The sequence below is a fragment of the Paraphaeosphaeria sporulosa genome (genome assembly GCF_001642045.1).
Source record: "Paraphaeosphaeria sporulosa strain AP3s5-JAC2a unplaced genomic scaffold CC84scaffold_1, whole genome shotgun sequence".
NCBI classification, from domain to species: domain Eukaryota; kingdom Fungi; phylum Ascomycota; class Dothideomycetes; order Pleosporales; family Didymosphaeriaceae; genus Paraphaeosphaeria; species Paraphaeosphaeria sporulosa.
In genome coordinates this window covers 488,217-503,134 of record NW_017253360.1, presented here as the reverse complement: position 1 = coordinate 503,134, position 14,918 = coordinate 488,217, and the positions used below count along the sequence as shown (strand labels likewise).

The following is a 14,918-nucleotide window of genomic DNA, read 5'->3' as shown; positions in this document are numbered from 1 at the left end:
ATGGCGTTCGCTTAGCGAGATAGCCAATAAACGGGGCTACCGCGGTGGGTGCTGGAGCGGGTAGCAGGACCACGATAGCACACGGATTGCATGGATGATGTGCAAGTGCCCCTTTCCCCTGACATGTCCAAGGTGACTTACCTTTGCGCGGGTCGCTGTTGCTGTCGCATGCCCACTCACTGCCCAATTGCACATGTTGCGACTGCCATTGCAAGCCCTGGACTCCAGAGTTGCACGGTAGCTGTGCCGCAGGAAGAGACGCCGAACAAGCACCCATCGACCGCACGTTGCGCGCCTTCATTTCCTTCGCGACCCAAGCGCGACGCCATTTCCGAGGATCCTCGATGAAAGCTACGTGATCCCGCGACCATGAGCGCTGAGGCTGTGCGCTCCGCCGATAGTGACGCGACGGCAGAGCCCACCCTGCCCGCGTCCCAGCACCAAGTCGCGCCTCCGCTTCAGCAGCAGCGGGGATGGCTCAGCAGCGTGCGGCGACCTAAGACGTCGCCGGCGCCCAAGGCTGCCATTAAGCGCACGCTGTTGACCGAGGACGATGCTCGACGCGACTCCGCCTTGGCGTCTTCTAATTCAACAGCCAGCACCGACGCCGATGCGGGTGCCGTCAACGCACCCTCGACACCCACCAGCCTGCGAAAGACGCCGAGTCTTCCCGCCATCGTCGTCCAAGATGAGCCTGCCGTGCCATCGAGTAGCTCGTTACACCGCATACCGAGCAGCGACGGGGACGCCGCCGCAGATTTCCAGGCAATAGACACCGTCATCCCCACCGGCGGCTTCGACGACCTCACTTCGCCCACACAAATTTCTTTTTCCAAGCGTGGAAGCATGCTCCTCGGCGGAAAGCGCCCCAACAGAATGAACAAGCAGCTCGGCCTTGTTGCAGAGGGCGCACCGGCCACTGAGCTGGAGACGCCGCAGGAGCCAAAGCAGCAGGTCCTCTCCACGCCCGCGACACCCTGCCACATCCCTCAGACGCGCTCGCCGTCGCGTGTCTCGGCCAGGGGGAGAGTCGTCAGCAGCCGTGCGCTGTCCACTGATGAAATGATGCTATCTCGGAAGGTGCGATCCATGTACCAACACGGCAACGAAAGCGCGGCCAACTGGGACGATGTAGAAGAAGAGACAGAAAGCATGCGGAACAGTTATGTGGACAATAGCAGTGTCACCGGCACGCCAGCTAACAGCTCGTCGCTTGTCGCTGAAGGGAGCAGAGCCGAGTCGAGCTCTATAATGAGTTCAAGGAGAGAAAGCGTGCTCATAGCAAAAGAACCAAATGAGACTGCAGGTGGCATCGAGGATTGGTCTGAATTGGACGGTGGCGAGGTTGATCGATATGGATTCATCGTCCCGAAAAAGACGGCGTCGGGCGGTTCTGGAGGCGGTCCAGATGAGCCTCGCATCCAGCGAGTATCAACAGCGCTCCAGCTGGTTTCCGAAGAACCTAGGAGAAAGGGCTTGGGGCGTAGTGTGTCGAAGGCTCGCTCCTCTCGTTCTGCTACTGTAGCAACGGGCACACCCAAGAGGCGTCGGTCGCACAAATCAAGCAGACCGGCAGCGTCTATCATGTCGAATCGTACAGCCCGAAGCACTCCCCAAAGACCTTTCCGCCAGGCTGCAAATCGCCTCCCGCATAACAGGGACCGCCGCTTACTGGACGAAGCTAGCGACATGCTCAGGTTGCCTCCTGGTCTTGCCGAAATCGCGGAGCAAAAGGAAGGCAGTAGAGCAGCCGAAAAGACCAGGGCAAAAGAGATGGAGCGCGAGGAAAAATGGCGAAAGATGGCCAAGGTGGTGCAGGCAGGAGCGAAGAGCGGCGGCATGATGTTCGAATTCGATGTTAAGGACCCCAAAGTGATATCCCGGACATGGAAGGGCATCCCGGATCGCTGGAGGGCTACCGCGTGGTATGCTTTCCTCGCGGCGAGCGCAAAAGCAGACAAGAACAGCCCAACAGATGAGGAACTGGTCACGAGTTTCTACGAGCTACAGGACGAGAATTCGGCGGACGACATGCAGATCGATGTCGACGTGCCAAGGACCATCAATCGACACATCATGTTTCGCAGAAGATATCGTGGAGGGTGAGTCTCATTATGCTTGAGTACTGCATTGCCACACGTTTGCTAATATATACGAAGACAACGGCTGCTCTTTCGAGTTCTGCATGCCATGTCACTGTATCTACCCGACACCGGGTATGTGCAGGGCATGGCCGCCCTAGCAGCAACGCTTCTATGCTATTTCGAAGAGGACCGGGCGTTCGTCATGTTAGTCCGACTTTGGATGTTTCGGGGCTTAGAGCGACTCTACGAATCTGGCTTTGCGGGTCTCATGGAAGCCCTGGAAGATTTCGAGAAGAACTGGCTTCGCAATGGAGACGTAGCGAAGCAGCTGGTAAGTTTTCGTAGCCGGAAATGATTTTTTCCAGAACCCCGCTAACTCACGCGCATAGGATGAAATGGGTATCACCTCGACTGCTTACGGAACGCGATGGTATCTGACCCTCTTCAATTACTCTTTGCCCTTTTCAGCACAGCTCCGTGTGTGGGATGTGTTTATGCTTTTGGGCGATGCTTCCTACTCGAATGATAAGTCGTCAAGCTTCAGTGGGGACCTGGACATGCTGCATGCAACCTCGGCTGCGCTTATCGATGCAACCAGGGAGATCCTGCTTGATTCAGACTTCGAAAATGCCATGAAGGTCCTGACTTCGTGGGTGCCCATCAAGGACGACGACCTCCTGATGAAGGTGGCGAAGGCGGAATACAAGTTGCGAAAGAAGCGAGCCAAGGCAGGGTGAGGCCCTGTTACGATTCGATCTCTGCAAGCGAGTCGTTGCTAGCCGCCAGCCACAGTTGGCGATTCGGCACCACGGAACGTTCGATCTCTTTGCCATGCTTTTTTGAGAAAGCGTTCCCGATATTGGGTGTCGATCCCTGAGATCAGTGGCTTACTGGTGTCGCGTGCATCTAGCGTGGCTGTCACGTTGTCTCGGATCCGGACTCTATCGACTTACGTTGAGGGCAATTCTTACCGGACAGCAATTCTAGGCTTTGGGACTATCGTGAGGGTCGAACAAGCGACCCACACCCTTTCGCCCACCTCTCCCACGTTTCTGCACTGGACACGGAGACAGGCCGATTAAGGCTTACTGCCTCGATGCCCCTGGCGATAGGGCTGAATCTCTTTTTTTTTTTCTGATGTGACGGCATTGCGGTACACGATCATTTCTTTGTTATGGGCGCATTTACGGACATGGCTGTTAACAAGATACCTTTTCTTTATGCTGGAATATGCCACGATGAAGCCTGGACCGTAGAGTCCCACATACTGAGCAAGCAAAAGTTAGCTCTTAGTTATAATCTCTAATTTTGACAAGGAAGCGCAGTGTCTGATGGCGTCGTGCTGCACATGTGTTGTGGTCGAAGCCACTTCGGGATGGCCAGAGTACCGCAATCTGCGACCCGTTCTGATGCACAAGCTGCCGCTGGGAGAGGCCTTGCCTCCCTCCGGCCCGGTCGCAGAGGTACTGTACCCAGCGAGCGAGAGGACGGCGTGGCACAGAACACAGCAGGCGGCACGTCTTACCATGGGCCGTCTCCAGTAGCACTGAGGAGGCCCGAAAACTCTTGCGGAGGCGAAAGCCTACGGAAGTGCTAAGCAGGCGCGGCTCCGGATTGGGAAGGGAGCGGTGGGTGGGGTCGTCTGTTCCTGCCGCCGGTACCACTGCCCCTCTTTACGGAGGTGCGCGTCCAATTTGCCTCCACGAACAACACACCTGGCGCAGCGCTCGGCTGTTAGGCTCGAGGTAACGATGGTCCTTTCGGCGGCGAATTTAGCAGCGGATGGAACAACCGGTAACGCTGATCAGTGGCATGATCGTTTGCAAGGTGAGGCGAGGCCGATCGGCGCGGCGGTTGCTGGATGAAGAGCTGGGTGCTTCGACGCGAGCGGTCGCACGCAGTATGGTTTACGCGCCACCCTTTTCGGAACGCCACCGCGAGCCGTGCTTGTGGAAGCGATTGCGAGCTCAACATGGTGAAGGTGAAGCCGAACCTCACTCGTATATTCGTACAGAGTGGCACCCCAAAAGCGGGGTGCCTTTCTGATTACTGACCGTTCTCATTTAGGGCCACACGGCACGGCGATACGTACACCTCAGCCGTTGCAGTCGCATGATTTTTCACCCATCTTGGCTTTCTGTTCGGTCCTTTGGAAAGTGGAACAGAGACTCCATCGGCTCCCCTTTATCCAGCCACATCTGTCTACTGCACCACGACTACGTATGCTCATCTCATCGCGGCTGGCTGCTAATACCGACTTACCGATGCCCACTTGGACTGTCCAACAAGTGCGAAGCTTACGCTGACCCGGAGCTACGTTGAACGGATTCAGTATGTTCACTGCGAGCTCAAGCCATCCAGTCGGTCTTCAACCGGTTTAGTTCCATCTCAATAGCCTGTGCCGCCGGAGATCATACCTCTACTGTTTTAAGGTATCCGTATGCTTCTTGTTATCCCCGTCCCATGTCGGTGTTTACTCCGGCCTGCTCAACAGAAGCTGCGTTTGTCTCCCGTCAAGTCCCAAAGCCTCGTCCACGTCATAGTCACTGTCACGGCCGTGGAAGAGGATAAACTTCTGCACTGCATTGAGTAATACCCGCGTCCCGGTCAATCTCCGTCTGAATACGTACGTGAGATACACCACTTTCGACATGTGCCAATACCCACTTCGCGCCAATTTCACGTCTTAGAAAGGTATGAGCATGGGGTGCAACAACTGGAAGCGGGTGCCCCGCGTCCAAACAGGCTTCGGGACCGTCCAAGTCATCTCATTTCATCAGAGCCCTTTCATTTCATTATCAGGTTTTGCAGCATGGTTGGGACACCAACTGCTTGACCGACTGCTGTATCGGTCGTTGGCAGGGCCTAGCGAACAGGGCAATTCTGTGCAGAGTACACTGCAATTGCCAAGCAGTCACAGATGGGGACTGGGCAGGGCCTAGGCGAATGCCCATGGGTCTTTGATTGGTGCGCGCCTAATCCCCAGCGACCCAAATCTCGCCCAAACGATCCTCTGGACTGATCTAGGGCGCCACCGCGTTTCAGGTAGATCCCCGCCGCTACAGAATCTGGCAAGGCGCCAGCGCAGACACGGAAATTTAACGCTGAGTCGATCGTTCAGACCGGTGCCAGGCTCTCGGTGATTGCGCAACCCAGCTCTCACGAGTAGCCCCTCACGGACGGTCTGAGCGGTGGGTCCCACCTTCAGAGGTGCAGCGCGGGAAAGAGACGCGTAGAGCACGAGGAGGAAAGCGCATCGCGCAGTGATCAGCACCCGGCGCATCTCCAGTCCAGGCGGCGCCCTATGTTACGCTCCGCCGGGCCACGGGTGCCAGTTCGTTGATCGTTGCTCTTATCGATTTGCCAGCCGCTCACGGCGGTGCGTCGATCCACCGGAGGGTCATATCCAAGGCTGACAGGTTGACAAGGTGTTTGTGTGCCACAATGGTGCTTCCTGCAGCTGGAACGCCAGTTGGTCAGCGGTTAGCGGTTGAGTGAAGGCAAGTGTTTTGCCTGTTCGGGTGGTGCACTGGTCGGTGCTGGGAGGGTTTGCAGCAGCGCGTCTATGGAGACACTAAGCACAGCGTGTCCTTCGTCGACAGTTTCGCTTTGATACACCGCGGCTCCACTGAAATGCAAACTTCATTTCGCGCTGCTCCTTTAGGTCATCACACATTCAAGGTCTGACAGGAGCATAACCCTTCATTTCCCTCCACGCGGCCTCGAGCAACGTCCATGTGCTCAAAAGAGTGTCGTTTGAGTCCATGCACCGGGGCGTTAATCTTCACCAGAGGAGGTTCGCTTCCTGCCGAACGTTCGACCCTGTCTGGCGGTTCTGGGCCGCGCAGATGAGCCCATGTCGACCCGACCGTCTTTAATTCCACAAGCCTCGCCTCCACTAGCCACGATACCTAAACAAGGTTGGTCGGCAGCGGCATGCCGAGTCCAGATGCAGCAGACGTCAACAGCAGCGCATGGCAGAAATGACTGCTTTCAATGCTTGTTCAGCAGCTTCGTACCCCATGGTCACAGCAGGGTCAACCAAGCGCGCTGTGCTTCATGTCGCTGCCATACCATCAACTTCAACGAGCTCAATGCGAAATGAATTTTGTGGCCGTTGCTCTACTCGATCTGATAGGCAAGCGTAACGATGGGCAGCATCAGCTCATCAGCTCATTTGCGCTCTTTGTAGGTCCCATCCTACAGAGAAATGATGCGGCGCGGCTGCCAAACGCAAATTCAAGTGGGAGCCGTCCGCATTCACGCCAGTTTAGCACCATCAAACTTGGTGGAATGCATCTCGACTTGGCTAGACGCACGTCAAAAAGTAGCCGTGTGGCCGATGCAAACGCCACAGGCCCGAGCTGGCATACATTACCAGAACATGCAGCGGCGGGAGCCTTTTTCGGCACGTCAGACTGCAGACTACGCTTGCCCACTGCGGACCCTCCCATCCCTCACTTGCTGACGGCAACTTGGTCGCTCATGCATATCCTTGCTACTCATTCCCACTTGCCGCCCGCTGAACGCCGCCACGCACCAGCTTGTCCTGGTCGCGCGGCCTGCCGCCCCTCGTACCGTAAATTCGTTGGCTCTTGTAAGTCATCTTCGCCGGTTGGTCAACCGCTACCGGGCACTCTTCCCTTCTTGTACACTCGTTACAACCTTCTCCGCTGTACTCACTCCTTCCTTCTTCAGAATCTCTCTACTCAATCCTAGCACTTTCTAGGCGTGATCGCTCAGACCTGTCCGCGTGGTCGTAAGCCATTACCGGCTGAGATCTTCGGTCCAGCGAGCTCTTTCTTTGACCCGTCCACTTGCTTCCTTTAGCTTAGCTTTTACCCGCGAATCAAAGCGGATCGTTTGTATCAGCAAGCATCAGGCCCAGCCCACAAGGCAACGGCTGTCGTGCTATGGGCAGTAGCTGAACATTGCTTCTGATCGATCCCATCTGAATAAGTACGTATACTCTTCCGTCCGTTTCTGGAACTCTGATTCTTGGAGTTGCCCATTTCAATGTCGATGCCCTCCACACACGTCCTCCGCGCCAACACTCTTACCCTCCATGTTGCTCACGTTGGCTAAACCACCAAAGTCCGAATTCGACTTTAAGACTCATGATTGGTCCCCGACTGCCATCTCGTCTGCGGCCGCTCGATACTCACCCAAACTCAACGGTGGGCTGTTTTCCTCAAAGCCGACCAGCACGCCCAACATGGGAACGCCTCACCGAGGACTCCCTCCGCCCTCAGCGATGACATTGCCGGATCCTGGGCGCGGATCCTCTATTTCTCAACCAATGGGCTCCCTGCCACCCGCTCCTACTCAATGGCAAGGCGCCGAGGACGGTATGAAGAATTGGCTGGCCGCAAAGGCTGAGGAGGAGAAGAGGAGACAAGAGGAGGAGAGAACGCGACAGGAAGATCTTAGAGTCGAACAACGTCGGATTGAGCAGTCAATGCTTCGGGAGTCGCTCCAGGGCGGTGTGCCGCCACACCTAATCCCTATGATCTTTGCAGGCATGGGAGGAGGAAGCCTTGCGAGCATCAGTGCAGACATGCTCCGGGAACACCAGCTCGAGCTTCAAGCTGCACAGCGGCAAGCGCAAGCGCAATCACAGTCTCAATTGTCCCCAGAGCTTCGTCGGGAAACGAGGTTAATCGGCCAGTCACAACCAGCAGCGTACGGAGGACAGCCGCAGACTCCGCAGACCGTATTACCACCAACGGCAGTTCTACCGGGCCAACCTTTGCCATCTCAACCTCAACATGGGGCATTCTCACAATCTCCGTACGCTGCAGGAAGCATGTCTCCACGCGCGAGAGCTGCCCAGCCACCTCATGTCGGTGCACCCACCTCCGCTCCCCGCCCTCCTCCACAATCGCAGCTACCCAGGCTGACCACGAATGAGCTTCACATCCAACAGCCACCAGCAGCGCCTTCAAACGTACAACAGCTCCAGTCAAATCAGACGTCTCAGCAAGAACAGCAGTCCTCACCATCGATCTACTTCCACCATTGGGTTCCACCCAATTCACAACAGGAGAAGCCGTCCAGCGGGAATCCACCTGCAACTCCATCAGGTAAATACAAAGCCTCACCAAGCTTCCTTTCCCGTCAACGTGCCACCTCTCATGCGTCTGACCCAGATTACACCAGCTCCCCCAAGAAGCGTAAAGCGCAAGGCGGACACACAGCTCCACCACCTCCAACAACGGCGCCTCAATCCTATACATCGCCGTCGTTCTCGCACGTATCAACATCTTCCACATCGACTCCAGGACGACGAGGACACACCCGAGCCCGTTCTGATGCATCTACACGGGGGCCAGAAGGGCGCAACAGTGCTTTGAGTCGCCGTGGCACTGTCTCAACGCACGCACATGCAGAGGGAGGTGCACAGCACCACGAAGCAACCGAATATCGATTCCAGTCACAACTGCGTGGGCCAGAGGAACACCAACAGCGGGAGTCATCCTACACAACACCAATGCGAAGTGAGGGTGGCGGGCATGGACAGCACTCGCAATCCACATCTTCCATGTCATATCAAGGTGAAACGCGGCAAGCAGGGCCACATCAGCAGCTGGATCGGGTTTTCGCATCGTCACCGAAACGCGAGCCAGGAGGACAGTAGCTTGAATGGATTTGCAGCATTTCTCTCAATTCCGAAAATTATCATCAGACACGACCGAATCCTGGATTCGAAGTTTTCGCATAATGACGCCACACGCATGTGTATTTCGGTCGCGGCATGCATGCATTTCAAGCGAGATGAGCTCCACAACACCAGATTCAACTCATCTCGACTACGAAATCACCCATGCGACACGGACCAACAACGCTGCCAGCCAATCTTAGCAAATTGCTTTCGACATTGTCCGCAGGCCTTGTTGCGCTTGAAATGACCGATACAGTTGCTGGGCTTATCAACTTGGCTGTTGGTCTCGAGAAGGCCCGATTCACCCATAATGGCTGAATCTTCGACATCACTCCTTTGAATACGGGCCAGCGCCTTGGACGTGTCAACTGCATTGCTCCGAAGAGCATCGCATCACTCGAGTCACTTGACTGCTACGTGTAGAACTGCTCTTATGCTGTCGATGGACTTCTGGGTCAAGGCCTCTAATCGTGTTTCCAGTCAAGGTGGTCGCGTGCGTGCGAGAGCTCTCGTCAGCGAGCCAGTTTCCCTATTCCTGGCTGCATCTGAAACGCTTTGATGATGTACTAGCGCAGAGGCTGCTTACGCATGACCGAGATTCACCAGCAATTAGCGCTGTGCTATTGATCACTGCGTGCAGACTCGACATCTGGATGCAGCAGTCGGGTCCAGTTAATCGGCGCTATGGCTAGGTCAGACACGAATACGCCCTTGTACAACATCGCACATCAAACGTGACCACCCGAGATGTTGAGCACTTGACGCTCAACGGTGCAGCCAGCTTTTGCGTAACAAGCATGATTCGGTGGACGTCACTTCCGCATCTGGGATTATTCCTGTCAACAACACCTACTCGAATTCTTAATCGCCGTGTATGAACATGGTCCTGGATGCCGCCATAACTCAGCCGTATCGGCAGATGGTCTTTTTGGTCACTTTGGGCCAACTCAGAGTCCAATATGCGGTCTTGAATAGATCGCTCATTCTCGTCTCAACACTGGCATGATACATTGCGTCGGCTTTCGGATAGCTGGTTCCTACTGCTTCGGTCCCTGTCTTCTCCACTTGCAGTCTCGCTGAAGCATTTGACTCTGGATCTCTCTTCTCTTCTCTTCTCTCTTCTCTTCTTTTGATCTTCGGATCTGTATCAGCATTTGCCGCAATTTGTTACACATATACCCATTTCCCTGCACATGTCATGGCGTTGTTGGAGTCGGAGGTTAGCATGTCACTTGGGGCGCCACCCCGCGCGAGATTGCTCGTTTTGCAAGCATCACGCATCATCACTTGTATATATTCATGGAGTGTCTTTGAGACGGCGAACCAGCCGGGTTGTGCATATGTGGGAGCACACGGGAGGGAAGGCTTGGAGTGGGACTCGGAGCATTCAGCGATGGTGCTCGAATTGTGTATAACCACACGACGCGTGTTCGGTACGTAGAGAAATGCAGACAGGCCTACAGCGAGCGGGCCCTCGGTTCGGCTCGCTCGCGTGGGCCGAAGCAGCGCAGCTCAGCTGGCTGTCCCTTCACGGCTTGGGGCCAGAGCAAAGACGATATTTTTGGCGTTTGCGGTGTGCTCGTGTTTCAGATTTGCGTGGTTGCAGGTTTAGCGCTGTGGTATGCAGTTCGGCGCGGTGATTGGAGTTGTGGCAAGATGGTGGCGCGCCAGGTGACGGGTCGAGATTGAGCGTGTCGAGGGTTTGTGTCACGAGGGGTGTATGGGGGAGGGCTGTGGAAGGATGAGGCTGCATGAGGCTGGCCGTAGGATCAGGTGCGCGGGCCGATGGCGATTATGAGCTGATTGGCATGGTATGGTGGTTGGGTTTCAGCCGGGGGCTCGAGATTGGGTTTGGGGCCTCGGTCGTGTACAACTGTCCATGTATACAACAGTGCTGGGAGTGTACGACCCCAAGCGGTGTCTCCCATCGGGATGAATTACTCCATTCGAAGACGAAGTCATTTACCGCCAGAGCTTCGAGTTGATGTCCAACGGGAAAGCCATCGATGTTCGAGCGTCCAGCTGTCACAAACCACCACAGACGATCCATCTCATAGTGCTTGCACAATCCACCAAGCCGATTGGACCGAGTCTCGAACCCACCAGATGGGGAACTTTCACCGCGTGAGCCCAGCACTGCTCGTCCAGGACAGCACCTCCCAACAAGGCTAGTGCGCACTAGGTTCCTCGCGCGCCACAGGTGGCGCACCTGCCCCGCGGCTGTGACTGCTGTTTGTCCGTGTCCTCGGCCTCAGCGCCCCACCATGAGGCAACTGCAGCCTGGCTCGTCCCAAGCCGCGCCCTCGACACAAAACACACAAACACGTCCCAACGCTCGCCCACCACTCCCCCTGGAATCGCCGCGCGCACCTCGAAACGCACACAGACCGATTGCCGCACACCAGGCACGATGCAGATCAAGTAAGCGCCGCAGGCATAGCTGTCCGTCCCGGAGTGCAAGACAGCACGTCTAAGATTGCATGTGCTAACAAAGCGACAGAGTGCGCACGCTCACCGGCAAGGAGATCGAGCTCGACATCGAGGCCGACTACAAGGTACGCTGCCCGCTTTCGCCCACCCGCCGCCGCTCTCTTGGCTGCCTACGCCGACCCCCGAGCGCAACAGCGCACCGCACAGTGCTGACGGCGCCTGTCTAGGTCTCGAGGATAAAGGAGCGCGTCGAGGAGAAGGAGGGGATTCCGCCCGCCCAGCAGAGGCTGATTTACGGTGGGAAGCAGATGTAAGTAGGGTGGATTGGGGAGGTGATGGCCATGGCCATGGCTGGATGCGTGGGAGGCGCCGGCTGACAAGTGCAGGGCTGACGACAAGACGGCTGAAGATTACCAGTTGGAGGGTGGCGCGACACTGCATTTGGTGCTTGCACTTAGAGGGGGTTGCTAGGTGCACGTACATACGGACGTTGGCTGGCAAGCAGGCAAAGGCCTTGCGAGGGACGAGCTATGCTGTCGAGCGGAGCATGGAAATGTACAGGAGACGTGGCCATGGCGCCGAGCCTGGAGGAGAGCATACGTGGCATAGTAATGGAGCAATGAACCCATGAGAATCGGCCCTTTCCGGTCGTCCTGTCTGGACTGGTATAGAGTACTCGAGCGAGTTTGCCGGACGCGCCAATGTAACATGCACCGTACACAAAGAAGCCGTGCAGCAACACGCCAGGATGCTCAGATTGTTGCCCGCTTCTGGGAACGGATGGGGAGAGCTGTTTATACCGCACCAGGGTCGCAATGTCTATCGCATTCGTGATACACGACGCAGAGATAAGCCATGCTCCCGTCCCATGTCTAGCACTACATCCCCAGCCCAAAGCCAAACCCTGCGTCCCCACCATAGCCTCCTCCGTCCAGCATGCCTATGCCCGCCGTAACCAAGCTATCAAACTGGCCCCAGCTCGTCAAGTCGGCCATGATGCTACTCGTCGGCAGGAAACTCGTGTTGAACACCGTACTATCAGGCGTGGGCAGATTGTTCCCCACACCACCACTCCCAGCGCCGAAGTAGGGATCCACAAACCCAGGACTCTCTCCCATGCTCCCGCCCAGATTCGGCGTCACCCCGCTCCCTACGGCCGGCGACGTTGCAGTCGCAGACGCAGGCGTCGTGGCGCTCTGCGCCTGTGCCTGCTGCTGCTGCTGCTGCTGTTTTGCCGGCCCCCGCACCTTCGCTGCCTCGATGCGCAGTTCCTCCAAGACAAGCACGTACCGCTTGGACAAACAGTCCGCCTCCGAGATGGACGATAGCACGCCCTGGCACCTCAGTCCCGCAGCGTAGTACCCTTCACACTGGCCCGGCTCCACGATGCCCTGCTGGATGCGGTAAATGTACAGCACGACCACCGCGCAGAAGGCGTAGTACTGCGTGAACCAGAACGCGCGGAAGATCTGGCTCTCCGCGATGTCGTCGACGACGCGCACAATGCCCATGGCCGCGTCCAGGCAGTGCTTGAGGTTCTCCTTGCAAGTAAGCTCGATGGCGGGGTGCGCGTCGCCGACGAGGCCGCCGCCGCGCTGGGCGGCCGTCTGCTCGAAGTGCGTGAGGTTGGCAAAGTTGGAGAGGAGGAAGGGCCGGTGTACGAGGAGGACGGCGTGGTAGTAGGCGAGGTTGAGCACGTTGCGCTGGCGCTGGTAGATGGGGATCAGGAGGCTCGAGGGGAGGTTGTTGGTGTCGAGGAAATGGGCGTTGGATTGGCGCCACGCGGTGAGGTCGGTCGTGTATTTCTGCGCGAGGGAGAGGCGGTGCGGGAGAGATGGGGAGCGGATCGGGTAGAGGTCGCGGAGCACGGCGGAGAGGATCTTGGAGAGCTTGATGTGCTCTATGGGCGCCATCATTACGGGGATGGAGTAGCCGAGGGAAGGGGTGGGGTTCATGGAGTGGGATGTTAGGTCGGTATCGTTGACAAGGGTGGGTAGTTCCTTTGAAATGTATTAGAAGCTGCAAGGACAACAAGGGGGCCGGATGCGTACCTGGTCAATGTCCTCGTCCTTGAAGGTACGAGGGCGCCCAAGAGCTGCGGCGAGATATTTATCCAACACGTACGCGACCCAGAAGAGGCGACGCCGACTCTCCAGCTCAATGTAGTCAACAGAAGAAGAAGGACTGCAGCTCCGGCCTCGGTTCAGACCAATGGCAAACGCGAGATGCGCCAGTGTGCCGAACAGACTCCAGCAGTGGTTTACCCGGGACTGGGTGAGCAGATAGAAGCATTGACCTAGCCTGGCTTGCACACTTGCAAGACGCACAGATCCACGTTCTTTACTTAGCTGATGTTCAGAAGCGAAGTAATATCGAGCACTTTGAGCGTTAGCACATGGGTTCTCGTACACAACGTGTCAGTGGACAGGATACCTAGCTGAGTGCGCATCTGCCTCTCCAGGCATATAAGCCTTTGCCTGTGCCATGACGATCAGCAACAGCGCCGTCTTCCCTGGCGCTTCCTCCTTGTTCTTCATATCGCCTTGTGTTTCGTAAAACTCCTGCAAAAGCCCCTCGATTGTGGGCCTATGCAAGAACCGGTGTGTGGGAGCAGCGAAGTCGAAATACCTTTCCACGAGCCTCTCACCCTCAGCCTTGGGCGGTAATACAAAGAAAGTAGGGTCAAAATCCGGCAAGGGAGCATCGCCGAAGGTGAAGATGGATGAGTCGTGAGACAGGGAGCTGTTCTGATGCAATGTCTTCTGAATGCGTAGGAGGAATGATACACCACTAGCTGGACCGACATAGTGTCCCTGCTGATCAGTCTGCGCAGGTTCGGGTGATGTGCGAGAGCTGGGCTCATCCTTGGCAGCGAGTCGATTTGTCCCGTTGTAGATACTTGGTGCGTCTATGCGCGAAGGTGACAAAGGTCGTTGGAGCTGGACACTTGGTGAAGGGAAATCAGGTGTAATGTGGTCCTTTACCGAGGAATTTGCTGGTAAAGAAACACGCGGGCGCGCAGTCGCATTTGTTGTCAAGGCGGCTTCATCTACGATGACAGAAGGTACCCTGCCTCTTGTATATGAAGCTGTGAACTCGCAGGGTTGGTTGGACACCAAGCATAGCGCACATGGGCAGCGGCCTGTGCATCTTGTCTTCTTCCTGGCATGGCATTAGTGCATGGTGCTCAGGTAGGAGAGTGGGGGCTTCGGATAAGGAAAACCACATGCAAAGCTATGGCAATTCCCAATTGTGCATGGTCTGGTCTGCGCAAACAAGAAATCCTCTAACATGAGTGCTTACCTTTTGCATCTGTCGCACGCTCTGCTGACCCTCGATCTTTCTTTTGTTTCTCTTCTCCTCTTCGCAGGCGGACTGGTAGTGCCACTTGACGCACGATCAGGTGTGCTTGTTACTTCCTCTGCGTTCCCTGAAGCAGGATTGCCCGTGACATGGACCCAGTCCGACGACGCTTTTGGCAGAGACGCCCCCTCTACATCACGTTCCATCGTTCTCGGCGCGAAGAGGAGTGAACAGTCGCTTGCAGGAGGGGTGGAAAATTATCCGGTCGTTTCCGAACCGGTTGATACTGCGGCCGAAGCCGATTGGCCAGTGTAGGAAGCGAACGCCCGCTAGGCCAGGAGCGAGTGCGGGGGGGAGTGGTGATGAGAAAACTTACACATCCTTGGAATGTAATGACTCAATGATTGCGATTGATACCCTAAATCACCAGTCTCGAGGAT

At 56.4% G+C, this 14,918-nt stretch overlaps 5 protein-coding genes across 5 annotated transcripts; 3 read left to right on the top strand and 2 right to left on the bottom strand.

Annotated features, from left to right (window-relative positions):
• Positions 1-80: 80 nt before the first annotated feature.
• Positions 81-3,299, top strand: CC84DRAFT_1253798 (RabGAP/TBC). Its single transcript, XM_018184405.1, has 3 exons — positions 81-2,102; positions 2,160-2,415; positions 2,474-3,299. Exons 1-3 carry the CDS (start codon positions 370-372, stop codon positions 2,819-2,821), a joined length of 2,337 nt encoding a protein of 778 aa, XP_018041674.1. The 5' UTR covers positions 81-369; the 3' UTR covers positions 2,822-3,299.
• Positions 3,300-5,022: 1,723 nt separating this feature from the next.
• Positions 5,023-5,367, bottom strand: CC84DRAFT_1170235 (uncharacterized protein; the record flags this gene model as incomplete). Its single annotated transcript, XM_018179844.1, has 1 exon — positions 5,023-5,367. One exon carries the CDS (start codon positions 5,365-5,367, stop codon positions 5,023-5,025), a length of 345 nt encoding a protein of 114 aa, XP_018041673.1.
• Positions 5,368-6,988: 1,621 nt separating this feature from the next.
• Positions 6,989-8,800, top strand: CC84DRAFT_8244 (uncharacterized protein). Its single transcript, XM_018187536.1, has 3 exons — positions 6,989-7,043; positions 7,180-8,167; positions 8,234-8,800. Exons 2-3 carry the CDS (start codon positions 7,300-7,302, stop codon positions 8,719-8,721), a joined length of 1,356 nt encoding a protein of 451 aa, XP_018041672.1. The 5' UTR covers positions 6,989-7,043; positions 7,180-7,299; the 3' UTR covers positions 8,722-8,800.
• Positions 8,801-11,155: 2,355 nt separating this feature from the next.
• Positions 11,156-11,646, top strand: CC84DRAFT_1210975 (ubiquitin; the record flags this gene model as incomplete). The annotated part of the gene is made up of 4 exons (XM_018182337.1): positions 11,156-11,166; positions 11,246-11,300; positions 11,403-11,485; positions 11,562-11,646. 4 exons carry the CDS (start codon positions 11,156-11,158, stop codon positions 11,644-11,646), a joined length of 234 nt encoding a protein of 77 aa, XP_018041671.1.
• A 407-nt stretch (positions 11,647-12,053) lies between these two features.
• CC84DRAFT_1182314 (uncharacterized protein) lies at positions 12,054-14,684 on the bottom strand (the record flags this gene model as incomplete). The annotated part of the gene is made up of 4 exons (XM_018180621.1): positions 12,054-13,175; positions 13,227-13,554; positions 13,609-14,000; positions 14,508-14,684. The coding sequence occupies 4 exons, from the start codon at positions 14,682-14,684 to the stop codon at positions 12,054-12,056; spliced, it is 2,019 nt and encodes a 672-aa protein (XP_018041670.1).
• Positions 14,685-14,918: the final 234 nt, after the last annotated feature.

What these genes read in the sequence shown, in the direction of transcription:
- CC84DRAFT_8244 (XM_018187536.1), top strand. Translation starts at nt 7,300, where the DNA reads ATGGGAACGCCTCACCGAGGACTCCCTCCGCCCTCAGCGATGACATTG. An exon ending in TCCACCTGCAACTCCATCAG is followed by an intron (nt 8,168 to 8,233) that starts GTAAATACAAAG and finishes CGTCTGACCCAG; the next exon opens with ATTACACCAGCTCCCCCAAG.
- CC84DRAFT_1253798 (XM_018184405.1), top strand. Translation starts at nt 370, where the DNA reads ATGAGCGCTGAGGCTGTGCGCTCCGCCGATAGTGACGCGACGGCAGAG. An exon ending in CGCAGAAGATATCGTGGAGG is followed by an intron (nt 2,103 to 2,159) that starts GTGAGTCTCATT and finishes ATATATACGAAG; the next exon opens with ACAACGGCTGCTCTTTCGAG. An exon ending in GAGACGTAGCGAAGCAGCTG is followed by an intron (nt 2,416 to 2,473) that starts GTAAGTTTTCGT and finishes TCACGCGCATAG; the next exon opens with GATGAAATGGGTATCACCTC.